Source organism: Pipistrellus hanaki (assembly GCF_964339955.1).
Source record: "Pipistrellus hanaki genome assembly, chromosome: 6".
Classification (NCBI taxonomy): Eukaryota; Metazoa; Chordata; class Mammalia; order Chiroptera; family Vespertilionidae; genus Pipistrellus; species Pipistrellus hanaki.
The window spans coordinates 38115142-38142451 of NC_140508.1; the positions used below are offsets into that span (position 1 = coordinate 38115142).

A 27310-nucleotide genomic window follows, 5' to 3' on the forward strand; every position below is an offset into this window, starting at 1 on the left:
AAAGAAAAGGAAAAAAGAAACCATGATGTATCTCCTTTTGTTTACTTATATAGTCTTGAACTTCACTGGTTCTGTATCCCAGATAGTTGCTGGCAGTTACTTAGATTTTCATAGAGCACATTGTTTCCATATTTAATCTCTAATATTTATGTGTGTGTTTTTTTTGTTTTGTTTTGTTTTGAATACTCACCTGAGGATATGTGCTTTTACTGATTTTTCTTAGAGGAAGGGAGGGAGAGAGAAAGAGGAACATCCATGTGAGAGAGAAACACTGATTGGTTGCCTCCCATATTAACCAAGACTGGAGATTGAATTCACAACTTTTTGAAGCATGGACCACTCTCCAACCAACTGAGCCACCTGGCCAGGGTTGATGCCTGGCTTTGCAGGGGCAGAAAACCCACCAAATTTGTAACAAAATAGAAGGTTTTTTTTTTCTTTTTGGTTAGGTTTACTGTCTTAATATACTTCTCATTGTCTTGAAAAAACTCAGGACAGAGCTGGGTAACTCAGTTGGTTAGAGTGTCATCGGATGTGCCAAGGTTGTGGGTTCAATTCCTGGTCAGGGCACATACAAGAAACAACCAATGAATAAATAAATAAGTGGAATAACAAATAGATGTTTCCCTCTCCCTTCCTTTCTCTAAAACTAAATAAATTAGTCAATTTTTAAAGAAAGAAAGGCTCAGGAATAATATATTTATGTTAAAAAGTATATATCCTGCACAGCCAGTGTGGTTCAGTAGTTAAGCACTGACCCATGAATAAAAAGGTCACTGGTCCAGTCTAAGGCACCTGCCCATTTGATTCCGGTCAAGGGCATGTACCTTGGTTGCGGGAACATTCCCAGTAGGGGATGTTGATTGATGTTTCCTTCTCATGTTTTTAACTCTCTCTCCATCTCCCTTCCTCTTTATAAAATCAATAAAATACATTTTTTTAAAAAAATGAATTCAGCAATGTAGCAGGATACAAAATTAATACCAAGAAATCCATGGCATTTCTATACACCAATAGTGAACTTACAGAAAGAGAGACGAAAAAAGCAATCCCATTTACCATCACACCTAAAAAATTAAGATACCTAGGAATAAACTTAACTAAGGAGGTAAAAGACCTATACGCGAAAAACTACAAGACATCGAAAAAAGAGATAGAGGAAGATGTAAACAGATGGAAGAACATACCATGTTCCTGGATTGGTAAAACCAACATCATTAAAATGTCCATACTACCCAAAGCAATCTATAGATTCAATGCACTCCCCAGTAAAATAGCAACGGCATATTTCACAGACCTAGAAAGAACTCTCCAAAAATTCATTTGGAATAAAATAAAGATCCCGAATAGCCACAGCAATCCTGAGAAAGAAGAACAAAGTAGGTGGGATCTCAATACCAGATTTCAAGCTTTATTACAAAGCCATTGTTCTCAAAACAGCCTGGTACTGGCACAAGAACAGACATATAGACCAATGGAATAGAATAGAGAACCCAGAAATTGACCCAAATCACTATGCTCAATTAATATTTAACAAAGGAGGCATGAACATACAATGGAATCAAGACAGTCTCTTCAATAAATGGTGTTGGGAAAATCGGACAGATACATGGAAAAAAAAAAAAAAATGAAACTAGACCCCTTACACCATACACAAAAATAAAACTCAAAATGGTAAAGTATTTAAGCATAAGACAGGAAACCATAAACATATTAGAGAAATCCACAGACAGAGAAATCTCAGACATATGCCGAAGCAATTTCTTCACTGATACTGCTCCTAGGGCAATAGAAACTGAAGAGAAAATAAACAAATAGGACTAAATCAAAATAAAAAGCTTTTGCACTGCAAGAGAAACCATCAACAAAACAACAAGAAAGCCCATTGTATCTGAGAACATATTTGCAAATGTTATCACTGATAAAGGTTTAATCTCCAACATCTACAGGGAACTTATACAACTTAATAAAAGGAAGATAAATTATCCAATAAAAAAATGGGCAACGGACCTAAATAGAATCTTTTCAAAAGCAGATAGAAGGAAGGCCAAGAGACATGTGAAAACATGCTCAAAGTCACTAATTTTCCAAGAGATGCAAATCAAAACAACAATGCGGTACCATCTCACACCTGTCAGAATGGCAATCATCAACAAATCAACAAATGACAAGTGCTGGAGAGGATGCAGAGAAAAAGGAACCCTCATGCATTGCTGGTGGGAATGCAGACTGGTGAATCCACTGTGGGGAACTCCCATTTGACCCAGTAATCCCACTTCTAGGAATATATTCCAAGAAACTAGAAACACCAATTGGAAAGGATATATGTACCCCTATGTTTATAGCAGCACAATTCACCATAGCTAAATACCCATCAATAGATGAGTGGATTATAAAACTATGGGACATCCATATCAATTGATGCAGAAAAAGCATTTGATAAAATCCAACACCCTTTCCTGATAAAAACTCTCAACAAGGTGGGAGTACAAAGATCATACCTCAACATAATAAAAGCTATATATGATAAACCCACAGCCAACATCATACTCAATGGGCAAAAACTAAAACCATTCCCTCTAAGAACAGGAACAAGACAGGGTTGCCCACTCTCACCACTCCTGTTTGACATAGTACTGGAAGTACTAGCCACTGCAATTAGACAAGAAGAGGATATAAAAGGCATCCAAATTGAAAAAGAAGAAGTAAAGTTATCCTTATTTGCAGATGACATGATATTGTACATAAAAAACCCAAAAGACTCCATTAAAAAACGAATTGACTTAATAAATGAATTTGGCAATGTAGCAGGATACAAAATTATCGCCAAGAAATCTTGGCATTTCTATACACCAGTAATGAACTTGCAGAAACAGAGAGTAAAAAGGCAATCCCATTTACCATCGCACCAAAAAAATTAAGATACCCTGGAATAAACTTAACTAAGGAGGTAAAAGACCTATACACGGAAAACTACACGACACTGAAAAAAGAGATAGAGGAGGATGTAAAAAGATGGAAGAACATACCATGTTCATGGATTGGTAGAATCAACATTATCAAAGTGTCAATACTTCCCAAAGCAATCTATAGGTTCAATGCACTCCCAATTAAAATACCAACAGCATATTTCACTGACCTAGAAAAAACTCTTCAAAAGTTCATTTGGAACAACAAAAGACCCCGAAGAGCCACAGCAATCCTGAGAAAGAAGAGTAAAGTAGGAAGGATTTCAATACCAGATTTCAAGATGCATTACAAAGCCACTGTTCTCAAAACAGTCTGGTACTGGCACAAGAACAGACATATAGATCAATGGAATAGAATTGAGAACCCAGATATCAACCCAAATCACTATGCTCAGTTAATATTTGACAAAGGAGGCACAAACATACAATGGAGTCAAGACAGTCTCTTCAATAAATGGTGTTGGGAAAATTGGACAGATACATGCAAAAGAATGAAACTGGATCACCAACTTACACCATACACAAAAATAAACTCAAAATGGATACAGGACTTAAACATAAGACGGGAAACCATAAAAATACTAGAAGCATCCACAGGCAGCAAAATCTCAGACATATGCCAAAAGAACTTCACTGATACTTCCCCTAGGGCAATGGAAGCTAAAGAGAAAATAAACAAATGGGACTACATCAAAATAAAAAGCTTTTTTACAGCAAAGGAAACCATCAACAAAACAACAAGAAAGCCCTCTGTATGGGAGAACATATTTGCAAATGCTATCGTTGATAAAGGTTTAATCTCCAACATCTACAGACAGCTTATACAACTTAATAAAAGGAAGATAAATGACCCAATTAAAAAATGGGCAATGGATCTAAATAGAATCTTCTCAAAAGAAGACAGAAGGAAGGCCAAGAGGCACATGAAAACATGCTCAAAGTCAGTAATTATCCGAGAAATGCAAATCAAAACAACAATGCGGTACCATCTCACACCTGTCAGAATGGCCAACATCAACAAATCAACAAACGACAAGTGTTGGCGAGGTTGCGGAGAAAAAGGAACCCTCGTGCACTGCTGGTGGGAATGCAGACTGATGCAACCACTGTGGAGAACAGTATGGAGCTTCCTCAAAAAACTGCAAATGGAACTCCCATTTGACCCAGTAATCCCACTCCTAGGAATATATCCCAAGAAGCTAGAAACATCAATCAGAAAGGATATATGCACCCCTATGTTCATAGCAGCACAATTTACAATAGCTAGGATTTGGAAACAGCCTAGGTGCCCATCAGCAGATGATTGGATCCAAAAACTATGGTACATTTACACAATGGAATATTATGCTGCCATAAAAAAGAAAAAATTCTCATTGTTTGCAGCAACCTGGATGGAATTGGAGAACATCATGCTGAGTGAAACAAGCCAGTCAATGAAAGAGAGACACCACATGACCTCACTCATTTATGGATGATAAAGAACATTATAAACTGAAGAACCAAAAGATAGATACAGAGACAGTAAAGCAACAAGCAGACTGTCAAATTACAGCAGGGAAGTTGGGGAGATCTGGGGGAGATAAGAGATCAACCGAAGGACTTGTATACATGCATATAAGTACAACCAATGGACACAAAACTCTGGGGAGGGAGGGTATGTATGGGAGGGGGGGGGCATTGGTATACGTACAAAAATAATAATTTAATAAAAAATATATTTAAAAACAAAAAATCAAAACTATGGGACATCTATATAATGGAATACTACGCTGCTGTAACAAAGAAGGAATTCTTACTATTTGCAGAAGCATGGATGGACCTGGAGAGCATTATGTTTAGTGAAATAAGCCAGGCAATGAAAGAAAAATATCACATGATCTCACTCATTTATGGAAAATAAAGAACATTATAACTTGATGAACAAAAAGACACAGAGGCAGTAAACACTGAACAGATTGTCAAATTACAGCGGAAAGGCTGGGGAATGTTAGGGAAGGGGGGGAAAGAGATCAACTAAAGGAGTTGTATGCATGTATATAAGCACAACCAATGGACACAAGACAATGGAGGGTGGGATGAGGGTATATGACAGGGGGTAGAGGAGGCTGGGGGAAAGTCAAAGGGGGGAATAAAAAAGGAGATATATTTATTACTACTGTATGCAATACTTTAAACAATAATAATAATAAAAAAGCTTTGACCCAGATGATTAGTCTTAAGAATTTATCCTAGGCAAGTGTAACAAGATCAAACTATAGTGATTTCCTCACAAAGCTGTATAAAATTGGAAAGTCTAAATGCCCCACACTGTACAAGTAAATAAATCACAGTACATATAATAGGTTTACAGATGTTTGTATAGAAAATAATATAAACCTATCTAATAAAAGAAAAATATGCAAATTGATCATCACTCCAACACACAAGATAGCCACCACAAGATGGCCAGCAGGGGAGGGCAGTTGGGAGGGACCAGGCCTGCAAGGGAGGGCGGTTGTGGGTGATCAGGCCAGCAAGGGAGGACAGTTGGGAGGGACCAGTCCTGCAAGGGAGAGTAGTGGGGGGCGATCAAGCCTGCAGGGCAGGGCAGTTAGGGGTGACCACGCCTGCAGAGTAGGGAAGTTGGGGGAGACTGAGCCTGCAGGGAAGGGCAGTTGCAGGGGGAGGGACCGAGGTCTGTAGGGAAGAGCAGTTGTGGGGGACCAGGCCTTGTAGTGGAGGGCAGTTAGGGATGACCAGGCCTGCAAGAGAGGGCAGTTAGGGGCTATCAGGCTGGCAGGGGAGTGATTAGGGGGTAATCACGCTGGCAGGCAGAAGGAGTCAAGGGTAATCAGAAAGGCAGGTAGGCGAGCAGTTTGAAGCCAGCAGTCCTGGATTGTGAAAGGATGTCCAACTACCTGTTTAGGGAGGATCGGCCTAAATGGGCAGTCAGACATCCCTCGAGGGGTCCCAGATTGGAGAGGGTGCAGGCTGGGTTGAGGCACCTCCCACCCCCAAGTGCACGAATTTTGTGCATTGGACCTCTAGTAATTAATAAATAAAAGAATAAAATACGTTTTTTATACTAAAAACTGTCAACCTACTTTTGTCTCACCCAGAATATACACATTAAGAAAATGGAAAAAGGAGACAAGAAAAAGGAGATGGGAGAGGAGGCATTTTCATAATTTATCAACATATGAATTTCCTTTCTTTGAAAAAAATTACTAGTGCCTCAAGTCTTAGCATGCTAGTAGCAATAAGGTAGTAGCTTTGTCAGTAGTGGCAAAATATCTGTATACTTTTTAAAAAATATATATATTTTATTGATTTTTTACAGAGAGGAAGAGAGAGGGATAGAGAGTTAGAAACACCGATGAGAGAGAATCATCGATCAGCTGCCTGTTGCATACACCCTACTGGGGATGTGCCTGCTGCCAAGGTACATGCCCTTGACCGGAATCGAACCTGGGACCCTTCAGTCCGCAGGCCAACGCTCTATCCACTGAGCCAAACCGGTTTCGGCTATCTGTATACTTTTTAATAAAGAGGATATTTCCTTAATTGTCTCCTCAGGCAGATCACTGACAGCTATCTTACTTTCCCTCTTATTCTGATTGACAGCTGTCCCTCCTTATCCACAGGGGAATGTGCTAAGACCCCTTGTGGATGCCTGACACAGTGGAGGGTACCAAACCCTACATAGACTCTTTTGACCTATACATACATACGTTATAAATTAGGGACAGTGAAATATGAATAATAACTAATAATAGAAAAATTATACCTATCTACTGTAATAAAAATGTGAATGTGGTCTCTCACTCTTTAAATTTCACTGGATTCAAATATAATCAGAGATTTAAATCTCATATCTGAAATTTTCCATTATCTGATGATAACCGAAATCAAGAAAATCAATGGATAAGGGAGGACCATTGTATTTTAAAAATTTAAGTGCCTTTGCCCTAGCTGATTTGGTTCAGTGGATAGAGTATTGGCCTGCAGAATGAAGGGTCCTGGGTTTGATTCTCGTCGAGGGCACATGCCTGGGTTGCGGGCTTGATCTCTTGTAGGGGACATGCAGGAGGCAGTCAATCGATGATTCTCATCATTGATGTTTCCATCTCTCTCTCCTTCCTTTCTGAAATCAATAAAAATACATTAAAAAATAAATAAAAATTTAAGTGCCTTTAATTAATATATATAGACTAGAAAACTTCTTCTAAAACACAATGAATATAGGACAAATTAATGGTTTCATTACACAACCTCTAAGGAGAAGACACCTGACTCATACTTATCACAAACTTATTTATATATCTTCCCAAAATACATATGCATTATCTATCCCACCTTTATAATTGAATCCATGCTCTCTGGCATTCGCTATATTATGTATAATGTAATCAAAGATATATTACATATAGAATGTTAAATTGAGCAACTTACCACAATCCGTCATTTCAAAATCACCATTTACTTTTTTATTATAAGCCACAATTTCTCGTGGGATACTTTTCAACAGTACACTTCTATAGACCTATAGGTCAGAGGGGAAGAAAAGGTTTGCTAAGTCACAAAAAGGCACAGGGTAAGTCAAACCAAAATAAGAACAACAAAATATCCAGCCAATTAAAAAGTATTTGTCTGTATGGGTGATCATCAAGAGCAAGATGTTACTAGTCTGATAAATAAGGTTATAACAAACATCTTAGAAGAGGAAATACTGGCTGAAACAGGTTTGGCTCAGTGGATAGAGCATCAGCCTGTGGACTGAAAGGTCCCGGGTTCAATACTGGTCAAGGGCCTGTACTTTGGTTGTGGGCACATCCCTAGTAGGGGATGTGCAAGAGGCAGCTGATCGATGATTCTCTCTCATCGATGTTTCTAACTCTCTATCCCTCTCTCTTCCTCTCTGTAAAAAATCAATAAAACATATTAAAAAAAAAAAAAAAAAAGGAAGAAGAGAGAATACTGAAGCAGATTCTGAGCCTACATCTAAAATATTTCCTTGTAGGAATTTACAATTTAAATAGAAGAGTTAGGTATATAAATAGCAACTAAACACTGATGAGCAGGTTTTGCCAAATAAAATAACTTCAAAGATCTGAACTTGTTCCTCCTCCTTTTTAACTCCTTACTGAGAACCAATTTGCTCTCATTGTGGCTTGTTTTCCTGCTCCCATCCCATTCCCATCTCCTTTCAGATGCACACATGAAAATTTGTTATATTCCTGCCCCAAAACTCTTTTCTACTTCCAAGATAGTTGAGAGGCATGACCCATTTCCCCCTCGTCCCATGGGGACTAGTATTTAGAAGACATTAGGGAACTCTGGCTTGGTTCATTATGACACACAGTAAGTTAATCTTAATGATCTTTAAAGACAATTTGGACCTCTTTTGGCTCTGTTCATGAGGGATTCTTCTCAAGAGGCTCAGAAACGCTTAGCCTTCATAGTATATAACAAACACTTGTACTTGGCTCTTCTAATATCTGTAAATCACTCATCCTTTTGGAGACTTAAGAAGTGAAACTACTGGTGGGGTTCTCCTAGATGGGGGTGTCACTACTAGTACTCCCACCTGAGATATCTGAGCCTCCACCTTTCTTTCTCAGATGGCAGATCATGGGGGCCAGAGAAGAGGCCATTAGGCTTCCTTAGAGCAGAGAAACCAAGCTCTTGAATGGCTTTAAGGTAAACCAACCCTGTGTTCTCAGCTAAAATAACAACAATAATAAGGATCTAACAGTCATTAATGCTCACTATGTGCCAGGCCACTTCACTAACATTTTATATTTTCACTAGAGGCCTGGTGCATGAAATTCGAGCACTGGGAGTCCCCTAGACTGGCCTGTGCCCTCTCACAGTGCGGAAGCCCCAGGGATCGATCACCCCAAAGAGGTATGCACCGCCCACCCACCTGGGGCTCCTCAATGGATTGCCCCAAAGAGGTAGGCAGGAGTCTCGGGACCTGCCTCTCTGCCATGCACACAGCACCAAGCCCCCCCCTCCCCCACCCGCTGTACACACAGCCTCCTGTTAATCGCTAGTTATGGCGTGAGGGTGTCAAGGCTGGGGGGGTCACAACACATAGGCTTTTATTAATAGGATGACTGAAAAGTTGTACAGGATTCTCACCCATGGCTATTATAACATTATCAGAGATGCTTAACATTAAGATTAACAAAGATATAAACATTAAGATTCTTAGCAGATGGCAAAAGAAACTGAATTTTAAAAAATCCTCAAATTTCATTGAATTTAAACATCTTCAGCCAGAACTGGTTTGGCTCAGTGGTAGAGCGTCTGTCTGCGGATTGAAAGGTCCCAGGTTCGATACTGGTCAAGGGCATGTACATTGGTTGCGGGCACATCCCCGATAGGGGGTGTGCAAGAGGCAGCTGGTCAATGTTTCTCTCATCAACGTTTCTAGCTATCTCCCTTCCTCTCTATTATATATATAAAAAAAACCAAAACAAAACAAAACAAAAAAACATCTTCAGAGATTCAAATCTCATACAATTAAAGTATATATATATATATATATATATATATATATATATATATATATATATATTTCCCCCGCCCCCCCACTAAATATTCTAGTGAAAAATGCCCTCACTTAACAGATTAACAAATGGAATAAGAGATCATGTGAGAAGTATATACAAATACATGCATGAGTCAGAAACAGTCAATTTCCCGGCTTCTACAAAACTGTCTCTTGAATTTAATGATATCCATTAAACTGAAAAACCTAAAATGCTATAAAAGAAGATTACGTTTTATATGACTTCTCATCAGAAAAATAGTATGTCTATTTTTGTCCAAGAAGAAAAATAATGTAACTCACATGACTATTAGCTTGGGGCTGATTCCTATAACTTTTCATTATTTCTTGAAAAGTTCTTTCTTCTTTTGTTACCTAAGGAAAAGAAAAACTGCATTTATCAACTGTTCCTAAAAGAAAAATGGCTCTGAACAAACACTTCAATTATAGACTGGGACAGAGAGCAGTCTTACAGAAAATCATTAACCCCAGGCCAGTCCATGACTAAAAACCACTACCATATATGATTTTTACTACCTTTAAAGTTCAGGCTTTGTGGCCTGTGGGAACTCAGCTAATAGTTTCATTAATCAAAAGCACCAAGACTGCTATGGTATAACTTTACTGAAAATAGCCTTTCTTTGTAAAAAGAATGATATAAGAAAACTCAGATCTGTTGAATCCCTTACACTCTGCAGTTTTATTAGTTTTTAAGTATTTAAAAGTAAATTAACTAGATACTAAATGATAGAAAGTGTCTTATGGTGATTCACAATAAAAATGAGTGGTTATCATTAAAATCCTAAGGATTAGAATTTTAATGTCAGGACAGACTACAGTTTCTAATGCTTACACTGAAAAGACACAGTGGTGGTTAAAAGGAAGAAAAGGGATTAGTGATCCATAAAGGAATACCTTTTAGTCTATTTGTTATCAATAAAGTTCACTTAAATTGATCTTTTCCTCTGCTTTACTGTGCAGTAGCACTTAACCTGTTCTCCATAATGTTGAGCTAGAAATGGCAAAGCCTGAACTCTGATAGTTCTCTGAAAAACACAAATGATTAGTTTATAACATTTATTAATATCTATTTTGTGAGGCATTGTGAAACAGGTGTCACTAAGGAATTTAAAAACATGTCCTCTGCCTCAAAAAGCTTAAAAATGAGGTCTTAATTAGGTATGTCTGTTAGGATAGCCAGTGTGGCCAATATGGTCAAAACCAAAGTTACAGATGATTCTTTCAGATACATCAGAAATTTAAAAAACAAGATATGTGATTTCATAACCTAAAACATGATGTAGCAACTAGAGTGAAATGTTCTTCAGAGGTGGGATAGAAAGTCACTGGAAAGGAGCAGAGGGTGGGGTGGGAACCTGGTGGAGGAGAGCAATGGAGGGGTGGGGGGGGGGGGTGGGGGGAAGAGGAACATTTGTAATAATATGAACAATAAAGATTTATTTAAAAAAAAAAGTCACTGGAAAGGAATGTTATAGAAGATATTTTTACAATCAGGAGATCCTAGGTTGCTATTTGTTATGTAAATTTGCTCAGCTCTGGGTCTCAGTTATTTATCTACAATGCAAAGATCATATTACCTTAAAGTAGCAGATTAAAGGTATTACAGGGGCGGGCGTGAAAATAGTGTTGCCACATTAACAATGGGAGAGCTATTTTACTACAAATAGTGTCTAAGACCTTTCCCAACTTCTTTACAGCCAATGTATACTTATAAAGTAGGAAAGCTGATTATTATAAAACTAAATGGAGAATCCAGAGAATAGATATAGTAGCTGGAATTTACTACTTAATCAATGATGATGGCACTAATAGCTTATACCACTTAAGGTAAACCAAGAATCAAGTTCAACAGAGTTTCACCTCATGCAACTAGGGCCAAGAACTCCCCCCAAAGTATACATTACCTTTGCCATGATGTAAAAGGCACAGAGGAGGAGCTGATCCAAATGTCTGTCTTTCATTAGGTCAGGGCAGTGAACTAAAGTAAATTCAAAACACGTCCATATCTTCCTTCGTAACTCATTTGAAACATCCAGTTTTAAACATAAATCACGTAAGCGTACACTTGCCAAATGATAGACCTAAGATGGACGGTAGCACATTGATACAAAAAAAATAAGTAAAAATAATTTCTTAAATTTATGCCTTACCATGAACATTGGCTTTCATGTCAAGATTAATAAGTACCTAGGCAGTTGATACCTTAAATTATATAAAATTTCTGTTCTATAGTACTAGTTCACTGCTATGGCAGGATATAGATGAAAACAAAATCTCTTTAAGAAACTACCTTTAAAATTATTATTATTATTATCATCGTAAGATGGCAACCACCCTACTTTATTTTTTATTTAAGCAATTTTTCAAATTTGTTATTGATTTCTAAAGAGAGGAAGGGAGAAGGAAATAGGGAGGAGGGAGAGGGAGAGGAAGAGGGAGAGAAAAACATCAATGTTAGGATAAAACATCTACCAGCTGCCTCCTGCATGCCCCCACCAGGGATTAAGCCCATAATCTGGGAATGTGCCCTGAGCAGCAACTGAATTGGCATCCTTTTGTTGCACTGGGCAATGCCCAACTAACAGCCTCATCAACCAGGGTACCCTGACAATTATTTTTGAAAAGATGTCTTCTACTGCTTTATGCTGCCATCTATAAAGTAAGAAACACTACAATGCAGAATTTACCTGCATTACAAGCATTATGAATACATAATTTTTTCAAGTGTTCAGAAGTCTCTATTTTTGTTTTTGTTTTTTGTTTCGGGTAGAAAACATAAAATGTCAGAAAGTAAAGAACTAAATTCATTGTTTGACTTAAAAGAAAAATGAGTCAGAAAGAAAAACCATTTAAAGAATTTCCCATATAATCTACATTGGTTTTTTGAACACATGAAATGAAAGTTAAATGAGAAAACTTTTTCCTTTTTGTTATTTTTAAATATGTCAGAGTAAATTCAGAGCAATGCTCTGAACCATATATATGGTAATGTGAAAATCTCACAAACCAGACCTGGATTGTGAGAGGGATGTCCCTCGAGGGGTCTCAGATTGGAGAGGGTGCAGGCTGGGCTGAGGCCTCTAGTGTTATATAAAAAGTTATATAAGAACACAAGTTGTACACACACACACACACACACACACACGAATATTATTTAGTCTTAAAAAGGCAGGGAATTCTGACACATGTACAACATGAATGAACCTTAAAGACATTAAGCTAAGTGAAATGAGCCTGTCACAAAAGGACATATTTTTTGATTCCACTTATATGAGGTACCCAGAGTAATCAAATTCACAAAGACAGAAAGTAGAATGGTGGTTATCAGGGTCTGGTGGGTGGGCAGGGAGAGAAAGAGGAATGGGAATTACTATTTAATAGATACAGAATTTCAGTTCAGGAAGATAAAAATGTTCTGGAGATGGATGATGGTGAAAGTGGCACAACAATGTAAATGTACTCTTAATGACACTTAAAAATAGTTAAAATAATAAATTTTATGTTATATAAATAAATAAATAAATAAATATTGATATATAATATAATATATATAATTAAATATTTATATATATATATATATATATATACATATATATATATAATTTATTTTTACCACACACACAAAAAGGAAAGCTAAAGCTGCTGTGCTATATTCAATCTTTCTTGCATTGATTAAACAAGATCTTTTTTATTTATATTTTAAATATAGTTTTATTGATTTCAGAGAGAAAGGGAAAGGGAGAGATAGAAATATCAATGATAAGAGAGAATCCTTGATCAGCTGCCTCATTCACACCCACTACTGGAGATCAAGCCCACAACCAGGACATGTGTCCTTGACCGGAATCGAACCTGGGACCCTGCAGTCCACAGGCTAATGCCCTATCCAATGAGCCAAACCGGCTAGGGCTATTTTTATTTAAAAAACAAACAAAAAACCCCCCCCTTTTTTATTTTTAAATTGATTTCAGAGAGGAAGGGAGAGAGAGAAACATCAATGATGACAGAGAATCATTGATTGGCTGCCTTCTACATGCTCCATACCAGGGATCGAGTTTGCAACCCAGGCATATGCCCTAACTGGGAATGGAACCGTGACCTCCAGGTTCATAGGTCAATGCTCAACCACAGAGCCATGCCGGCTAAACAAGATCTTTTTAGATGCTATAAAAACACATACCTTTCTATAAAACAGTGCTAAGGACCCAGTTCTCTTTGGTCTGCTTATTCCAGTTGGATGTACCTCTTGTGCTTTAGTCAGATGGGTTTGTTTTGGAGAAGTGCCAATTAATGACTGAGCAGTAAGTGATACAGGACTCTCAACTTTGGACTCCCGAGTTGTGTTCATGGAAATTGGTATCAGTGTGATCTCTCCAGCATCATTTGCAATACCTAAGTGTGCAATACAAGCAAGAGTTCTTTTTTAGCAAAAGCTGCACATGTCCCAGAAAAACTGTCATTATATCTACCTATTTATGTGTATAAGCATAGAAAATAAATTCATTTAAATGTTACCATGCAATGGGATTGTAACTTTATGTCCTGTTGTCCCCGTTACGATGGCTGTGGCCATTGTTAAAAGACTTTGCCCAGGTGAAATTGATATATTTTCAGCAGTAATGCTTGAAGGAGCAATTTTCAATTTTTTTCCTTCTGTTATGATCCTGTCCATAAGCATTTCCTTTGGGGGTTCATCCCCAAAAAGTCTTCTCTTAGCACTCCCTGCGGCAGGAGAACTGTAGCGTTCATGGACAGAAATTGGAGACAATGGTTGCATATCTAATAAAGAGAAAAATAAATTTATAACAGTTTGATATGTATTCTAAAATAATGAACCAGGTTCATTATGCAGTCATAAAGATGAAGTGGTGGAACATGCTGTAATATAGATATATCTTGATATCTGTCCTCATATCAAGTCAAGAGTGAGAAAGAGGCCTGAAATAAATCCTTACAATAAAATGTGAAAATTATAGTTCACCCTCTGGTTTCTTGAACACTGCCTATATTAAAGGAGCAAAATGTTAAGGGTAAAGTAGATAGAAGCTGAGAGGTAGAATGAGGTGACCTCTAAATTTAAGTAGTAGTCCAATAAGCTTCTGTCTCCCAATCTCATCTAATAAATAACACTTAAGAAGGAAAAATCAGTTATTTGGTTCACAGTTTTGACTTCACCTTCCATACTCCCACACTTCTAGCAATGCTGGAGCCACACCTTCGCTACACCCAACAGTCACGGACCTCGAGCCAATCAGAGCGAGAATGCAAATTAATCCAACCAAGATGGCAGTTAATTTGCATTCAGGGAGGGAGGGAGGAGTGAAGACTTTAGACAGCATAGAAGGAAGAGGGAGGGAAGGTGGAAAGCAAGGTGGCTGCAGCTGCTGGAGGGAAAGTACTGGCAGTGCGTGAGGGGCAGGGTGAGCGTGGCGTGCGGGGCAAGGTGTGCAGTGGTGGTGGCAGCGTGTGTGGCCATGGAGCCGGTGGCTGCAGTGGCCTGTTGCAGCAGGAGATGTGGGGAAGCGGGAGATGTGTTAGTGGCAGGAGGGAAGTCCGCCGGAAGTCTTACAGGAATATTCCTGCAACAGGTCCCTAGTCATAATAATAAAATGCCAGAGGTTGTATGCGTGCATATAAGCATAACCAATTGACACAAAACACTGGGGGTTGAGGGCATGAATGGGAGTGGGGGCAATAGTAAGATATGTATACTTATAATACCTTAATAAAAAAAAAAATGAAAAAAAAATGTCAGAGGTGTCATGACTGACATGACTGGTCACCATGAAGTGCTTGGAGCACCTCTCGGTCCCTCCCCCAAGGCCCACAGGCTCTGATTGCAGCAAGGCTGTTGAAGGGTGGATGTGGTGAGGCGAGTGCAGGAGGGCGGGGACGGGAATGGGGCCGAATTATTTCACGTGCTGGGCCTGTAGTATACATATAAATTATAGTCAAAGATACATTTGTAGACAGACACACACATACTTCATGCTTTGTATCGTTCCAATATACAGTTTAACAACAGCCCTAGCAAAACAGTTCAAATTTCAAATTTCAGTTGACAAGATATAGTAACTGTGGGTAGCTGTATAAACTAAAAATTTCAGTCCATAAACCATTATATAAATAATAGCTGTGCATCATGATCACATCTATTATTCCAGTGGTCGGCAAACTCATTATTCAACAGAGCCAAATATCAACAGTACGATTGAAATTTCTTTTGAGAACCAAATTTTTTAAACTTAAACTTCTAATGCTACTTCTTCAAAATAGACTCGCCAAGGCCCTGGTATTTTGTGGAAGAGCCACACTCAAGGGGCCAAAGAGTTTGCCAACCACTGTGTTATCCAATTCATGCAGACAACAAAACATATACCAAGTTATGCTTCCCTTATCTCCCAGTGGTAAACCCACACAACATTTTATAAACAAACAAATGAAAGAGGGAATCATTAGAAAAAAGATGTAAGTGCAACAAAGAAAAAGTGATAGTGCTGAAAGTGAAATTAAAATAGAAATTGTAGAAGAAAAGCTGACTCTGGGAATATTATTGACAGTGTCACTCTGTTCAAGAGATTTACATATGTAGCTAGAAGTACTTTGTAAAGATGAAACTTATGATATAAAAGAAAAGTTTTTGTGACAAAAAAGATGATATCCAATAGGAAGTAATGATGGCAAAAATTTAACATCAGAGAAACTCAGATATTTCACAGCATTGAAAACACAAAGAATAAAATGTTGAAAGCTGGGAGCATTTTATACCTTCCTTCTTGGCACTCCCTTCGGTTCCAGCTCAAATAAACTCTTATAAAAATTCTCAAAAGTAAATAAAATGTTGAAAACTGATCCAATATGAGTTTAAAAGACACAAAATGGATGCTTCCCTCAATCTGAGAAGGGAGCAAACACTGTTTAAATTATTTTCTGTAAGTTTTAAAAAAAGACAAAACACTTATTCTCAATGTTTTTAATTATATTGTACTAAGTAAATATTTTTACTTCTTGTTCATTTCTCTAATCAAATAATTGATAGAGAATTTTTAAAGTTTTGACAAAATTTTTAAAGATTATAAAACAATCCTAGTTATTCCTCTTATTTATGAATATTTTATATGCACAGCTTGCACATTTTCATAATCTTGTACTACATCTATAGCTTACACATGCATGCATGTACCCACACACACATAAAAAACTATAGTTCAAAAATGAATCTTGAGCCGAAACCGGTTTGGCTCGGTGGATAGAGTGTCGGACTTCGACTGAAAGGTCCCGGGTTCGATTCCGGTCAAGGGCATGTACCTTGGTTGCGGGCACATCCTCAGTAGGGGGTGTGCAAGAGGCAGCTGATCGATGATTCTCTCTCATCGATGTTTCTAACTCTCTATCCCTCTCTCTTCCTCTCTGTAAAAAATCAATAAAATATATCTTAAAAAAAAAAAAAAAGAATCTTGAGCTATTTTACTATGCACACTGAATACTTGGTTCATCTAAGGTTTGTTCAGAAACATTCTGTAGTCAAAAGATTTCTCAATTGATTTAAGAAAAAATAAAGCAAGAGCTACATAATCCAGAAAATGTACACATCAGTATGCTATATCACAAGAGAAAATAAGGAAAGATGCACTAAAATCTTCCTATTAGTAAGATTCAAACGAACTATTTTAAGAACATAATATAAATAAATCAGTCATTAGATAAACTTCAGCATCCCAGTGAGTTATCTGCTCTACTTTAAATACTTATCTTTCTATAGAGACATGCATAGACAGAGAGAGAATATAATTTGTCACATTTAAAAATTAGGTATTTAGCTTATTAAGAAATCGTTTTCCACCATCATTTAGAAAAGGTGTGTGTGTTTATTAAAAGGCCAAGATATATTTTCACAATAATTGACACTGAAATTACGAAAAATAATTATATTCAAATTAGATTGGAAATCTTTGACTTTAACTTAAAAAAGTATAAAATGAGCCACAGTACGAGGTTGACGTAAGCATTGATCCTGCTTTCAAATCCTAATGAAGAAATAAAAAATATATTAATAAGACTTGACATTTTCTCTGAAAAAAATTATTTGTTATTTTTCATTGTTTTACTAATGTTGAACATACCCCTTCGAAGACTTCCACTGTCTGTCCGAACTTCTTTGACCCTTGGATGCATTAGAGGAGACATTGGCATCATGGGAAGATGACCCTGTATATTTACCCCATTTCCTGTTTCAAAGTTATTTGGAAATATAACCTGTTGAAAACAAAAGCCCTTTGCTTTACATACGGATGAACCTTGTTACAGAAAAAAATGAGAAAAATCTTAACTTCTTTAACTATGTAATTTCTCTTTCCTTTTTTTCCTCACAAAGTTGCTTAATAGTTAATATTGTGAAATTGTGTGTAGAATTAATCACACTTAATCTTATCATCTATCTATGTAAGTTTATCGACAACTAGGAGTAAACCTATGAGATAGGCACTATCACTCTCCACTTAGAGATGAAAAAAATGAGGCACAAATTTGATTGCTCAAGGACACACTGCTACAAAGTAATAGAGCAAGAGCATTAACTAAAATCCATTTCTTTCAAATTCATAACTTTCTTTTTACTTTCCCAATGGATTCTATAATGGAAATATTGATGAATACTAAAGATTGCCCCATTAACCACAGTGCTGCAAAAGACAAAAGATATGTGGAAGAGATTTCAAGAAACCATTTTCTTTTAAGTTTTGGACAGTTCTTTCAGTAGGTTGGGATTAGGGAAAAGACCATCAAACCTCAGAGGGAAGGCAGGAGAGGAAGGCAGGAAAGATCAATCAAAGGTCTTGTATGCATGCATATAAGCATTAACCAATGGACAAAATCAGCAGGAAGGTGAGGGCATGTACTGGGCAGTGAGGGCATGTACTGGGCGGTGAGGGGCAGTACACAAATATCATGCATTGGGCTTCTAGTTATTTTATAAAATGACAGGATTATTGGCCTTTCCCTAACTCACTTCTTCACAAGTAGGAACTTTGTTTGCAGAAGCCTGGAGAGCCTCCCACAGTGCAGAATCATGATTCCATGCTAAACTCTCCAAAATCTGTTCTTCAATGCTGTTCAGGTGTTTCACCATGTCCCTGGAAAGTCCCTCCTCTGAGCGGATCACCACCTCAATAACCTGGTGACAAGAAAATTGAGCAGATTAAAAAAAATTAAAAAAAAAATTGAGCAGATAATGTACTCTCAAGCAATCAGTTCTAGACTGGGTGGGCTTGCATGTATGAATAGCTCTGTGTTATTAATGACACAAAATCAAGGATATCCTTGAAGTAGTTTCTTTAAAATTTATCATTACTATTGAAAGTTTATACAGATGTACCCTTTATTGCCCATTGATCCCTTCTAGCCTGCCCCTTCTCCACCCCAAGCCTTCACCACACTATTGCCTGTGTCCTTGAGTTATGCATGTAATTTCTTTGGTTAACGTTTTTATCGATTTTATGATTTTAGAGGGAGAGGGAGAGAGAGAAAATCTATGAGAGAGAAACATTGATTAGCTGCCTCATGCAAGTCCCCTATTGGGAATGGAGCCTGGGCATGTGCCCTGACCAGGAATTGACCTGGGGACATCTCAGTGCATGGGACAACACACAACCAACTAAGCCACACCATTCAGAGCTGAAGGAGTTTTTAAGATCTTCAAAATACTTTCATATATATTTGTTTTTCATGCTTTCTTTATACATGGAAAATTAAGATAATGATAATTGAAAACTTGTAACAGCCCAATAATGATAGAAGTCAGGCTTTGGGTTCCCAGCCCATTGCTATTTTGAATTTATTGTTTTGAATTTATACTATTCTTCCTAATAGCTCAAAAGGAGAAAATGAATAATACTATATTTGGAAATAACTTTGTTTTTATATACTATAATTACATTTTAATAAGAGTAACTATCTATGGAGGGATTAAGCAAAGGAGAAAAAGAAGAGAACTCATGAACAAGAACAGCAGCATGGTGAATGCTGGTGAAAGGAGGTTGGGTGGAAGGGGGCATAAATGGTGATGGGAAAAACAAAATTAAATCAGCTGGTGTTGACAGTTGTTAGAGCTTCGGCTTGCACACCAAAGGGTGGAGGGTTGGATTCCCGGTCAAGGGCACATACCTGGTTGCAGGTTCAATCCCTGGCCCTAGTTTGGGCACATGCAACTAATTAATGTGTTTCTCTTACATCAATGTTTCTCTCTCCCCTTCCCACACCTTCCTTCTTCCCCGCACTCTTTAAAAAATATCCTCAGGTGATATTAAGAAAACATAGGAACAATCAAAAAGAGTAAATGCCTAGGACAATGTAAGTATATATACAAAAGTATTAATACTGATTATCATTAGAATTTTAATGTGATTTTAATATTTGCATTTTTAGATAGCATCTGAAATGATCTTGTTTTATTATCCAATCTCCATATTTTTTGATTGAAGGATTTAATCTACTTGCATTAAAGTAATTGTGATATTAATTGTTGATATGTATTTAATGCTATTCTATTATTCATATTTTTGAATTTTTTCTTCTTAAAGAAGGTCCTTTAACATTATTGTAATACTGGTTTAGTGGTGGTGAACTCCTTTAGCTTTTTCTTGTTGGAGAATCTCTTAATCTGTCCTTCCATTCCAAATGATAACTTTGTTGGATAATTTTGGTTGTAGGTCCTTGCTTTTTTCTTTAAAAAAAAATTTTTTTTTTTTTTTTTTTAAGAGAAAGGAACAGAGAGGGATAGTTAGTACTATTGGTGAGAGACATATCAATTGGCTGCTTCCTGCTAGCCCCCCAATAGGGATCGAACCCGCAACCAGGACATATGTCCTTACCTGGAATTGAACCTGTGTGACCTCATGGTTCATGGGTTGATACACAACCACTATGCAAGCATGTAGAACCTTGCATTTCATGACTTTGAATATTTTGTGACAATCTCTCTGGGCCTGCAAAGTTTCTATTTAGAAATCAGTTGACAGTCTATGGGTTCTCCTTTGTGGATAACTGCTTTTAAGATTCTTTTTATCTTTTATCTTTGGTATTTTAATTATGATGTCCTGCTGTGGGCCTCTTTGGGTTCATCTTGTTTGGGCCAATGTGCTTTCTGAACTAAATGTCTATTCCCTTTTCCAGGTTAGGGAATCATTTTTTCAAATAGGCTTTCAATTCCTAATCTTTCTCTTCTCTTTTTGGCTTGCCCAGGAGGTGAATTGTTGGTACATTTGAAGCCCCAGAGGCTCCTTAAAACTATCCTAATTTTTTTGGATTTTTTTTTCTTCTTTTTGCTATTCTGATCGGATGTATTGTGCTTCCTTATCTTCCAAATCACTAATTTGATTCCCTGCTTCGTTTACCCTCCTGTTGATTCCATATACTGTAGTTTTCGTTTCAGCAATTATATTCTTTTCTGACTGGTTCTTTTTTATGTTTTCTTTCTCCATTTTTATGTTTCCTATCTATTTGTTGAAGTTCTAAGTTCATATACTCTTCCCCTAAATTCATTGAGCATTCTTTTTTTGAAAAATATTTTTATTTTTATTGATTTCAGAGAGGAAGAGAGAGGGAGAGACAGAAACATCAATGATGAGAGAGAATCATTGATTGGCTGCCTCCTACTGGGAATTGAGCCCACAACCTGAACATGGGCCCTTGACCAGAATAGAACCTGGGACCCATTGGTCTGCAGGCCGATGCTCTATCCACTGAGCCAAACTGGTTAGGGCTCATTGAGCATTCTTATAACCAGTGGTTCTAACTCTGAATCTGGTAGATTGCTTTTCTCCATTTTGTTTAGTTTTTTCTCTGGAGTTTTGGGACATGTTTGTCTCCTCATTTTGGCTGCCTGTGTTTGTTTCTATGATTGGGTAGAGCTGCTATGCCTCCCAGAGTGGACTTATGTAGTATGTGTCCTATAGGGTCCAATGGTTACCCAAGCTGCGGCTCTAGGTTTACCCCTCCCTATGGGCTGTATGCACCCTCCTGTTGTAATTGAGCCTGACGGCTATTGGTATGTTAAAGGGAGGGATTTACCTCAAGGCCGAATGGCTGCAAGAATGGCCATGACTATAATGCAGGAGTTGCTGTGCAGGGGCCAAACCTATGGAGCAAAACTCATTTCAGCAAGACTCTGATGCCCATTGAGACCACTCCTTAAGTGTGTTACTCATGGAGCAGTTTGATGGTGCTTTGGCCTGGTCTGAAGCTATCTATTGGTTGCACTGTCCCTGAGGTCTTCTAGGAGGTGCAGGACAACATCAGCTGCTTGCTGTGCCTTGCCTGGGATCACCCGGCATGAGCTAACAGAGCGATCTGCAGATAGCTGCTACTTATTGAGCTTCAAGGTGCCTGGGAGAGACCAACTTATGAACCAAGGCCAGCTGGTGCTGCGAGTGCTTAGTCTAGGGCCACTTAACAAGAGGTTCAGAGCAGGCCAAGGACAGACCTATGCTTGTTTGGGGTTTGTGAGTCTTTGAGAAATTTTAGGAGAGTCTGCACCATGAACCAAAATAGGCTATTTGTATGGAAAAGCCACTGGAAATGGCTTTGGTGTGTCTGAAAGTTGTACGGGTGAAGTCTCAGGGAATCAACAGAGTGGGTGAACAGTTTTAGCTAGGATGATGAAGAGGCAGATATGGAGCCTATCTGCTGGCTCTATGGGGGGAGTGCTCAGCAAAGGAAAAATGGTCTCTGACTTCTGTTTGAAAGAAAGCTGTCCTTCTAACCATCATCCCAAAGCCAGACAATTTAGTTCTTTCCCATATGTCCCTGAGGCTTTTTGAACTGCTGCCCCAGCAATGGAATCCAGAGAGATGAGTCCAAATGAGTCCATACATAGGCCATTTAAGAGGAACTGCCTGGGACTCCATCTCACTCAGTCAGAATCCAGACTGGTTTTCACAGCCAAAGTTATGGAGACTTCTCTTCCCAGCATTAGAACTCTGGGCTAGGGTACCTGGTGTGGGGCTGGAGCCCCTTGCTCCTCGTGGGGAACCTCTGCAGCAGAGGTATCCCTCCTGAATTTTAACTGCCACTATGAGTGAGGGACCAGCCTATGCTGCATCTCTGCCTCTCCTACCAGTCTTGATGGAGCTTCTTTATTTTTTTTGAAATCCTTAATTATAGGACTTCTGTTCAGATTTCAGGTGGTTCTGAATAATGGTTGTTCTGTACTTCAGTTGTCATTTCCTGTGGTTGTGAGAAGAAAGGAGTAAGTACTGCATTTAACTACCCTACCATCTTGAGAGGAATCCCAGGATTATGATTTTTTATTCATAAATATGGAAAATGCAAAGTTAACTACTTAGTTTCTGGTTGTATTTGCCAATCAGTGACAGAAACAAAACCAAACCTGTGAGATTGGCTTAATTTACATATACCCTTCATTCTCTCCCCTTTGTCCTTGATTCCACCCAAAAGGAATATATGTTTTCAGAATACCTCTGGGAATATTTTCTAAACATCAGTACAGTGTGTTTCCTCAGCATAAGATAAATAGAATTCTATGTGAGGTGCACCATATGTGAAGTATTCTTCTCACCTTATAAAAATAAAATGGCTGCAAATTGAGAACTTCAATAATCCAGGGAAAAGTACGAGGTGAGCTATAGGCAAAGAGCACAATTTCCAAACAACAGGCCATCAAAGAACAATGGAATATATCTTGCTCTAAAAGAACCTTGGAAAAGAGAAAGACCACAGTTTAATATTTCTAACAATTTCAGTCTTTGTCACTCTATAAAGAAGACTATAGAAATAAGATAAAATCACTTGTACACATTATATTATACTAGATTATCAAAGATAAAAATTTAAATTCTCAAACTGGTAAAGAGTTTTCTTATATAATCCTGCTCTATGGTAGACATATTTAAATGAGACATAGATCACAACCTGCTTTGAAAATTGAGCAAATAACAAAATAGTCAATATCCCATTAAAAGGAAAGCATTAGAAAAATTTTAATAGGTTTTATTACCAGTCTTTTGTCAACATAAGGGCTTATTAATAAAAATGAGAAAATAGAAGGTATTATAATATCATGGTTAAGACTTTAAAAAGTTCAGAGAGTTATTTTACTAAGATAAATTCATGTTTCTTCACTAAGTTTAAGATTCAACATCAGTTTTTAGTATTAAACAGGCTATATATTGCTATCCTTTCAAATATCATTCCAAATCGACAAAGAGAATAATAGAAACTATTCTGTAGAAAACTAGGAGTCATCTCTAACTGCAAATCATCCTACATAATAGAGCTAATATGATAATTAGACCGAACAGACGAACGACCGTCCAAATGAAATTCTGGACAACCATCCAGATGACCTTCCAGACAAAGCCAGGGCTGCAAGGGCCAGCCAAGGCAGTGAGGTGCTGCAAGGGCCGAGGCTGCGAGGGGCTGCAAGTGCCAAGGCTGTGAGAGCCAAGCCCTTTGCACAAATTTCTTGCATCGGGCCTCTAGTCCCATCTAATAAGAGTATTATGCAAATAGCCGGGACCGGTTTGGCTCAGTGGATAGAGTGTCGGCCTGCGGACTGAAAGGTCCCGGGTTGGATTCCGGTCAAGGGCATGTACAATACCTTGGTTGCAGCATATCCCCGGTGGGGGGTGTGCAGGAGGCAGCTGATCGATGATTCTCTCTCTCATCGATGTTTCTAACTCTCTGTCCCTCTCAATTCCTCTCTGTGTAGAATCAATAAAATATATTTAAAAAAAAAAAAGAAGAAGAATATGCAAATTGACTGTACCTTCGCTACATCCACAAGTGCACCAGCTAATCAGGAATGAGTATACAAATTAACTTCAACCAAGGTAGCTGCAGCCACTGAGTGAGTAGGAGGTTTGGATTTCCCTGGCAATGGAGAAAGCCAAGCTTCCCGCACACCCTAGTTGGCCGTGGACTCCACTCAAGGCTACAAAGTTTCAATTATAGAAGATAAATAAATCCCAACAAAAATGGCAGCAGACACGGAGCTGGAGAGAGCAGGAGGCTTGAGTTTCCCCTGGCAATGGAGGAAGCCAAGCTTCCACAGCCCTGACCTGCCTTGGCCTCCGTTCAAGGCTACAAAGTTTCAATTATAGAAGATAAATAAATCCCAGATACCAGGGACTCCATTTGGGTCTCTAGGGGGCGTGGTCAGCCTGCAAACCCCCACAGGCCCTCATCCAGGCTGCCCTGCATCCCAAGGGAACCCCCGCCTTGATCCGGGACACCCTTCAGGGCAAACCAGCTGGCCCCCACCCATGCACCAGGACTTGATCCTAATAAGAGTAATATGCAAATTGCCAATCACTCCAACACATAAGATGGCTGCCCCCATGTGAACACAAAATGACCATCACAAGATGGCCAGCAGGAGAGGGCAATTGGGAGGGAGGGACCAGGCCTGCAAGATAGGGCAGTTGTGGGTGATCAAGCCAGCAGGGGAGGGCAGTTGGGAAGGACCATGCCTGCAAGGGAGGGCAGTTGGGGGTGATCAAGCCTGCAGGGGAAGGCAGTTAGGGGTGACCAGGCCAGCAGAGGGAAGTTGGGGGTGACCGGGCCTGCAGGGAAGGGCAGTTCGGGGGGACCCAGGCCAACAGGGGAGAGTAGCTGGGGGGAGGGACCAGGCCTACAGGAGAGGGCAGTTAGGGGTGACCAGGCCTGCAGGGGATGGTAGGTAGGGGCAAACAGGCTGTCAGGAGAGCAGTTAAGACATCCCCCGAGGAGTCCCAGATTGGAGAGGGTGCAGGCTGGGCTGAGGGACATCCCCTGCTCCCAATGCACAAATTTCATTCACTGGGCCTCTAGTCTATATAATAAAAGTCTAGCAAATATTATGGTGGAATGACTGGTTGCTGCCACCAGTGCCGCTGCGGAGCTCGAGGGCCCCAGGGCCAGTTGCGCTGCCACCACCAAGGTGCTAGTAAAGAATGTGAAGGTGGCCAGTATGAGCATGCAGCTTGAGATGAAGGCTTTGTGGGGCGAATTCAATCAGCTGGGCACTGAGATGATCAGGGTTCCCTTCTCCCTGCCTTGACCCTCCCCACATGAAGCTAGTCTCAGGCAGCAGGCTTTGGCCCAATCCACAGGAGTGAGACTGAGAAGTGGGGTAGGGGGCACAGCCTGGTCACCTGTAGATGCTTCCTGTTGTGGGCGAGCTTCTTTGCTGAGTCCTGGCTCTAGTGACAGCAACCTGGCGCCCTGGGTTAGAGGGAACTACTCAGGATGCCACGAAGGCAGCAGAGAGAAACCCTGTGGATCTACCACTGGACCAGCAGCCCAGGACCCAGGACTGCCAGAAATGGACCAGCTCAGAGTACATCGAGCTTAGGGGAAAGGCAGCCGCCTGTGAGAAGCCCTGCTGCCAGCCAGATCCCAGGGGATCTCACCTCAAAGGAAAGTAGGTTTTTGGTTCCTTAGTTCAGTCTATCCCACCTAAAGAGGAGCAGCTGGGTAGATTTTAGGGGATAATTAAAACTCTAAAACAGTGTGTTCTGTTCCATGGAGACTGCTACCAGGTTGTCTTAGACCTAAATTCAGGGTGATTGTGGGACCTGGGTCTGCCACTGGGGCCTGTGTCTTCCAATTGGTCTGTATTGTTGTAAGGCCACAAGGAGAAGAAGGGGAACAAGTTTTTCAATGCAATGAATTTGAGTAACAGATAAAGGCGAGTGCCAGGCTGTGTCTAATGTACACACAGAGATGCCAGCTCTGAGTCAGCCTGGCCAAAGGGAGCTCAGGGTGTTTGCAGAGCCTGCTCCTGGTTTCTGTTTCCTTGCTGAGACCATCCTCCCTGGAAAGCCTGGGGCCTATGCTCAGCTCCAGCTCAGTGAGTCTTCTCCAGGCCTCTCTCCCCAGCTGGCCACGCCCCAGATTGGCCCTTCTACCCTGATCAGGAGAAGAGCCAGCTGGACCCCACCTGTGTACGAATTTGTGCACTGGGCCTCTAGTATATTTATAAAGACTAGAAGTAGATGGAAGGATGACAAATTACTAAGAATTAAGTAAAATGGTCAAACATAAGAGCCTGAAGAGACACACTAATAACAAAATTGTTCTATGCAACCTGAGAAGAAACAAAGCAATCAAAGGCACAGGAAGAATAGAAAGCAGTGGTTGGGCAAGGGACCAACATGGATAGATGTTGTAGTTAGAACTATACCTACCCAACCCCCATTCTAAGGAGTCAGAAGATAGGCCTCTAGTCTTTCCCAACAGAGAACCTTAAATTATTCTCTGTAGAACTGAACTGGAGAGACTTGAACTTGGAGACTGAAGTTTTAGGTAGAAATTTGCAGACTAAATTGGGACATCAAGTTTCCCTTCCTTGTACTGCTCAACCACAGCAACTGTGAAGCAAAAGATTAGCAGATACTTCTCTAGAGAAAACAAAATATTAGCAAAACAGTTGAGGGTCTCTAATTCTACATAATCACCTGAGGCTGGTGAGCTTTTATTTTTTTTAAAATATGTTTTTATCGGTTTTAGAAAGAGAGGAAAGGAGAAGGATGGAAGAAAGGTTGGAGGGAGAGAGGGGTGAGGGAGGGGGAAGGGAGAGAGGGAGAGAGGGAGATAGAGAGAGAGAGAGAGACATCGATGTGACAAACATCTATTGGTTGCCTCCTGCACATGCCCTGACTGGGGATTGAACCTATAACCTGTGCATGTGCCCTGACTGGGAATCAAACCTTTCAGGACAATGCTCAACCAACTGAACTACACTGTGAGGGCAAGGCTGGTGGATTTTTATTCCCACTCTTGCATACAG

The 27310-nt window shown here is 39.3% G+C and overlaps 1 protein-coding gene across 4 annotated transcripts in view; it reads right to left on the bottom strand.

Moving 5' to 3' along the window:
• The window catches only part of RBL1 (RB transcriptional corepressor like 1), a 60159-nt gene that overhangs the window by 11523 nt on the left and 21326 nt on the right, over window positions 1–27310 (bottom strand). For all 4 annotated transcript variants that reach the window (XR_014795409.1, XR_014795410.1, XM_084888636.1 and 1 more), the window contains 8 exons: window positions 23099–23236; window positions 18533–18697; window positions 17649–17781; window positions 14041–14304; window positions 13706–13917; window positions 11430–11606; window positions 9808–9879; window positions 7401–7491 (listed from right to left, as the gene is read on the bottom strand). Coding sequence is in view for 2 of the 4 variants with exons in the window: in XM_084888636.1 (XP_084744762.1) it covers window positions 7401–7491; window positions 9808–9879; window positions 11430–11606; window positions 13706–13917; window positions 14041–14304; window positions 17649–17781; window positions 18533–18697; window positions 23099–23236 (1252 nt within the window). In the remaining 2 variants the exon portion in view is untranslated. The remainder of the gene's footprint in view (window positions 1–7400; window positions 7492–9807; window positions 9880–11429; window positions 11607–13705; window positions 13918–14040; window positions 14305–17648; window positions 17782–18532; window positions 18698–23098; window positions 23237–27310) is intronic.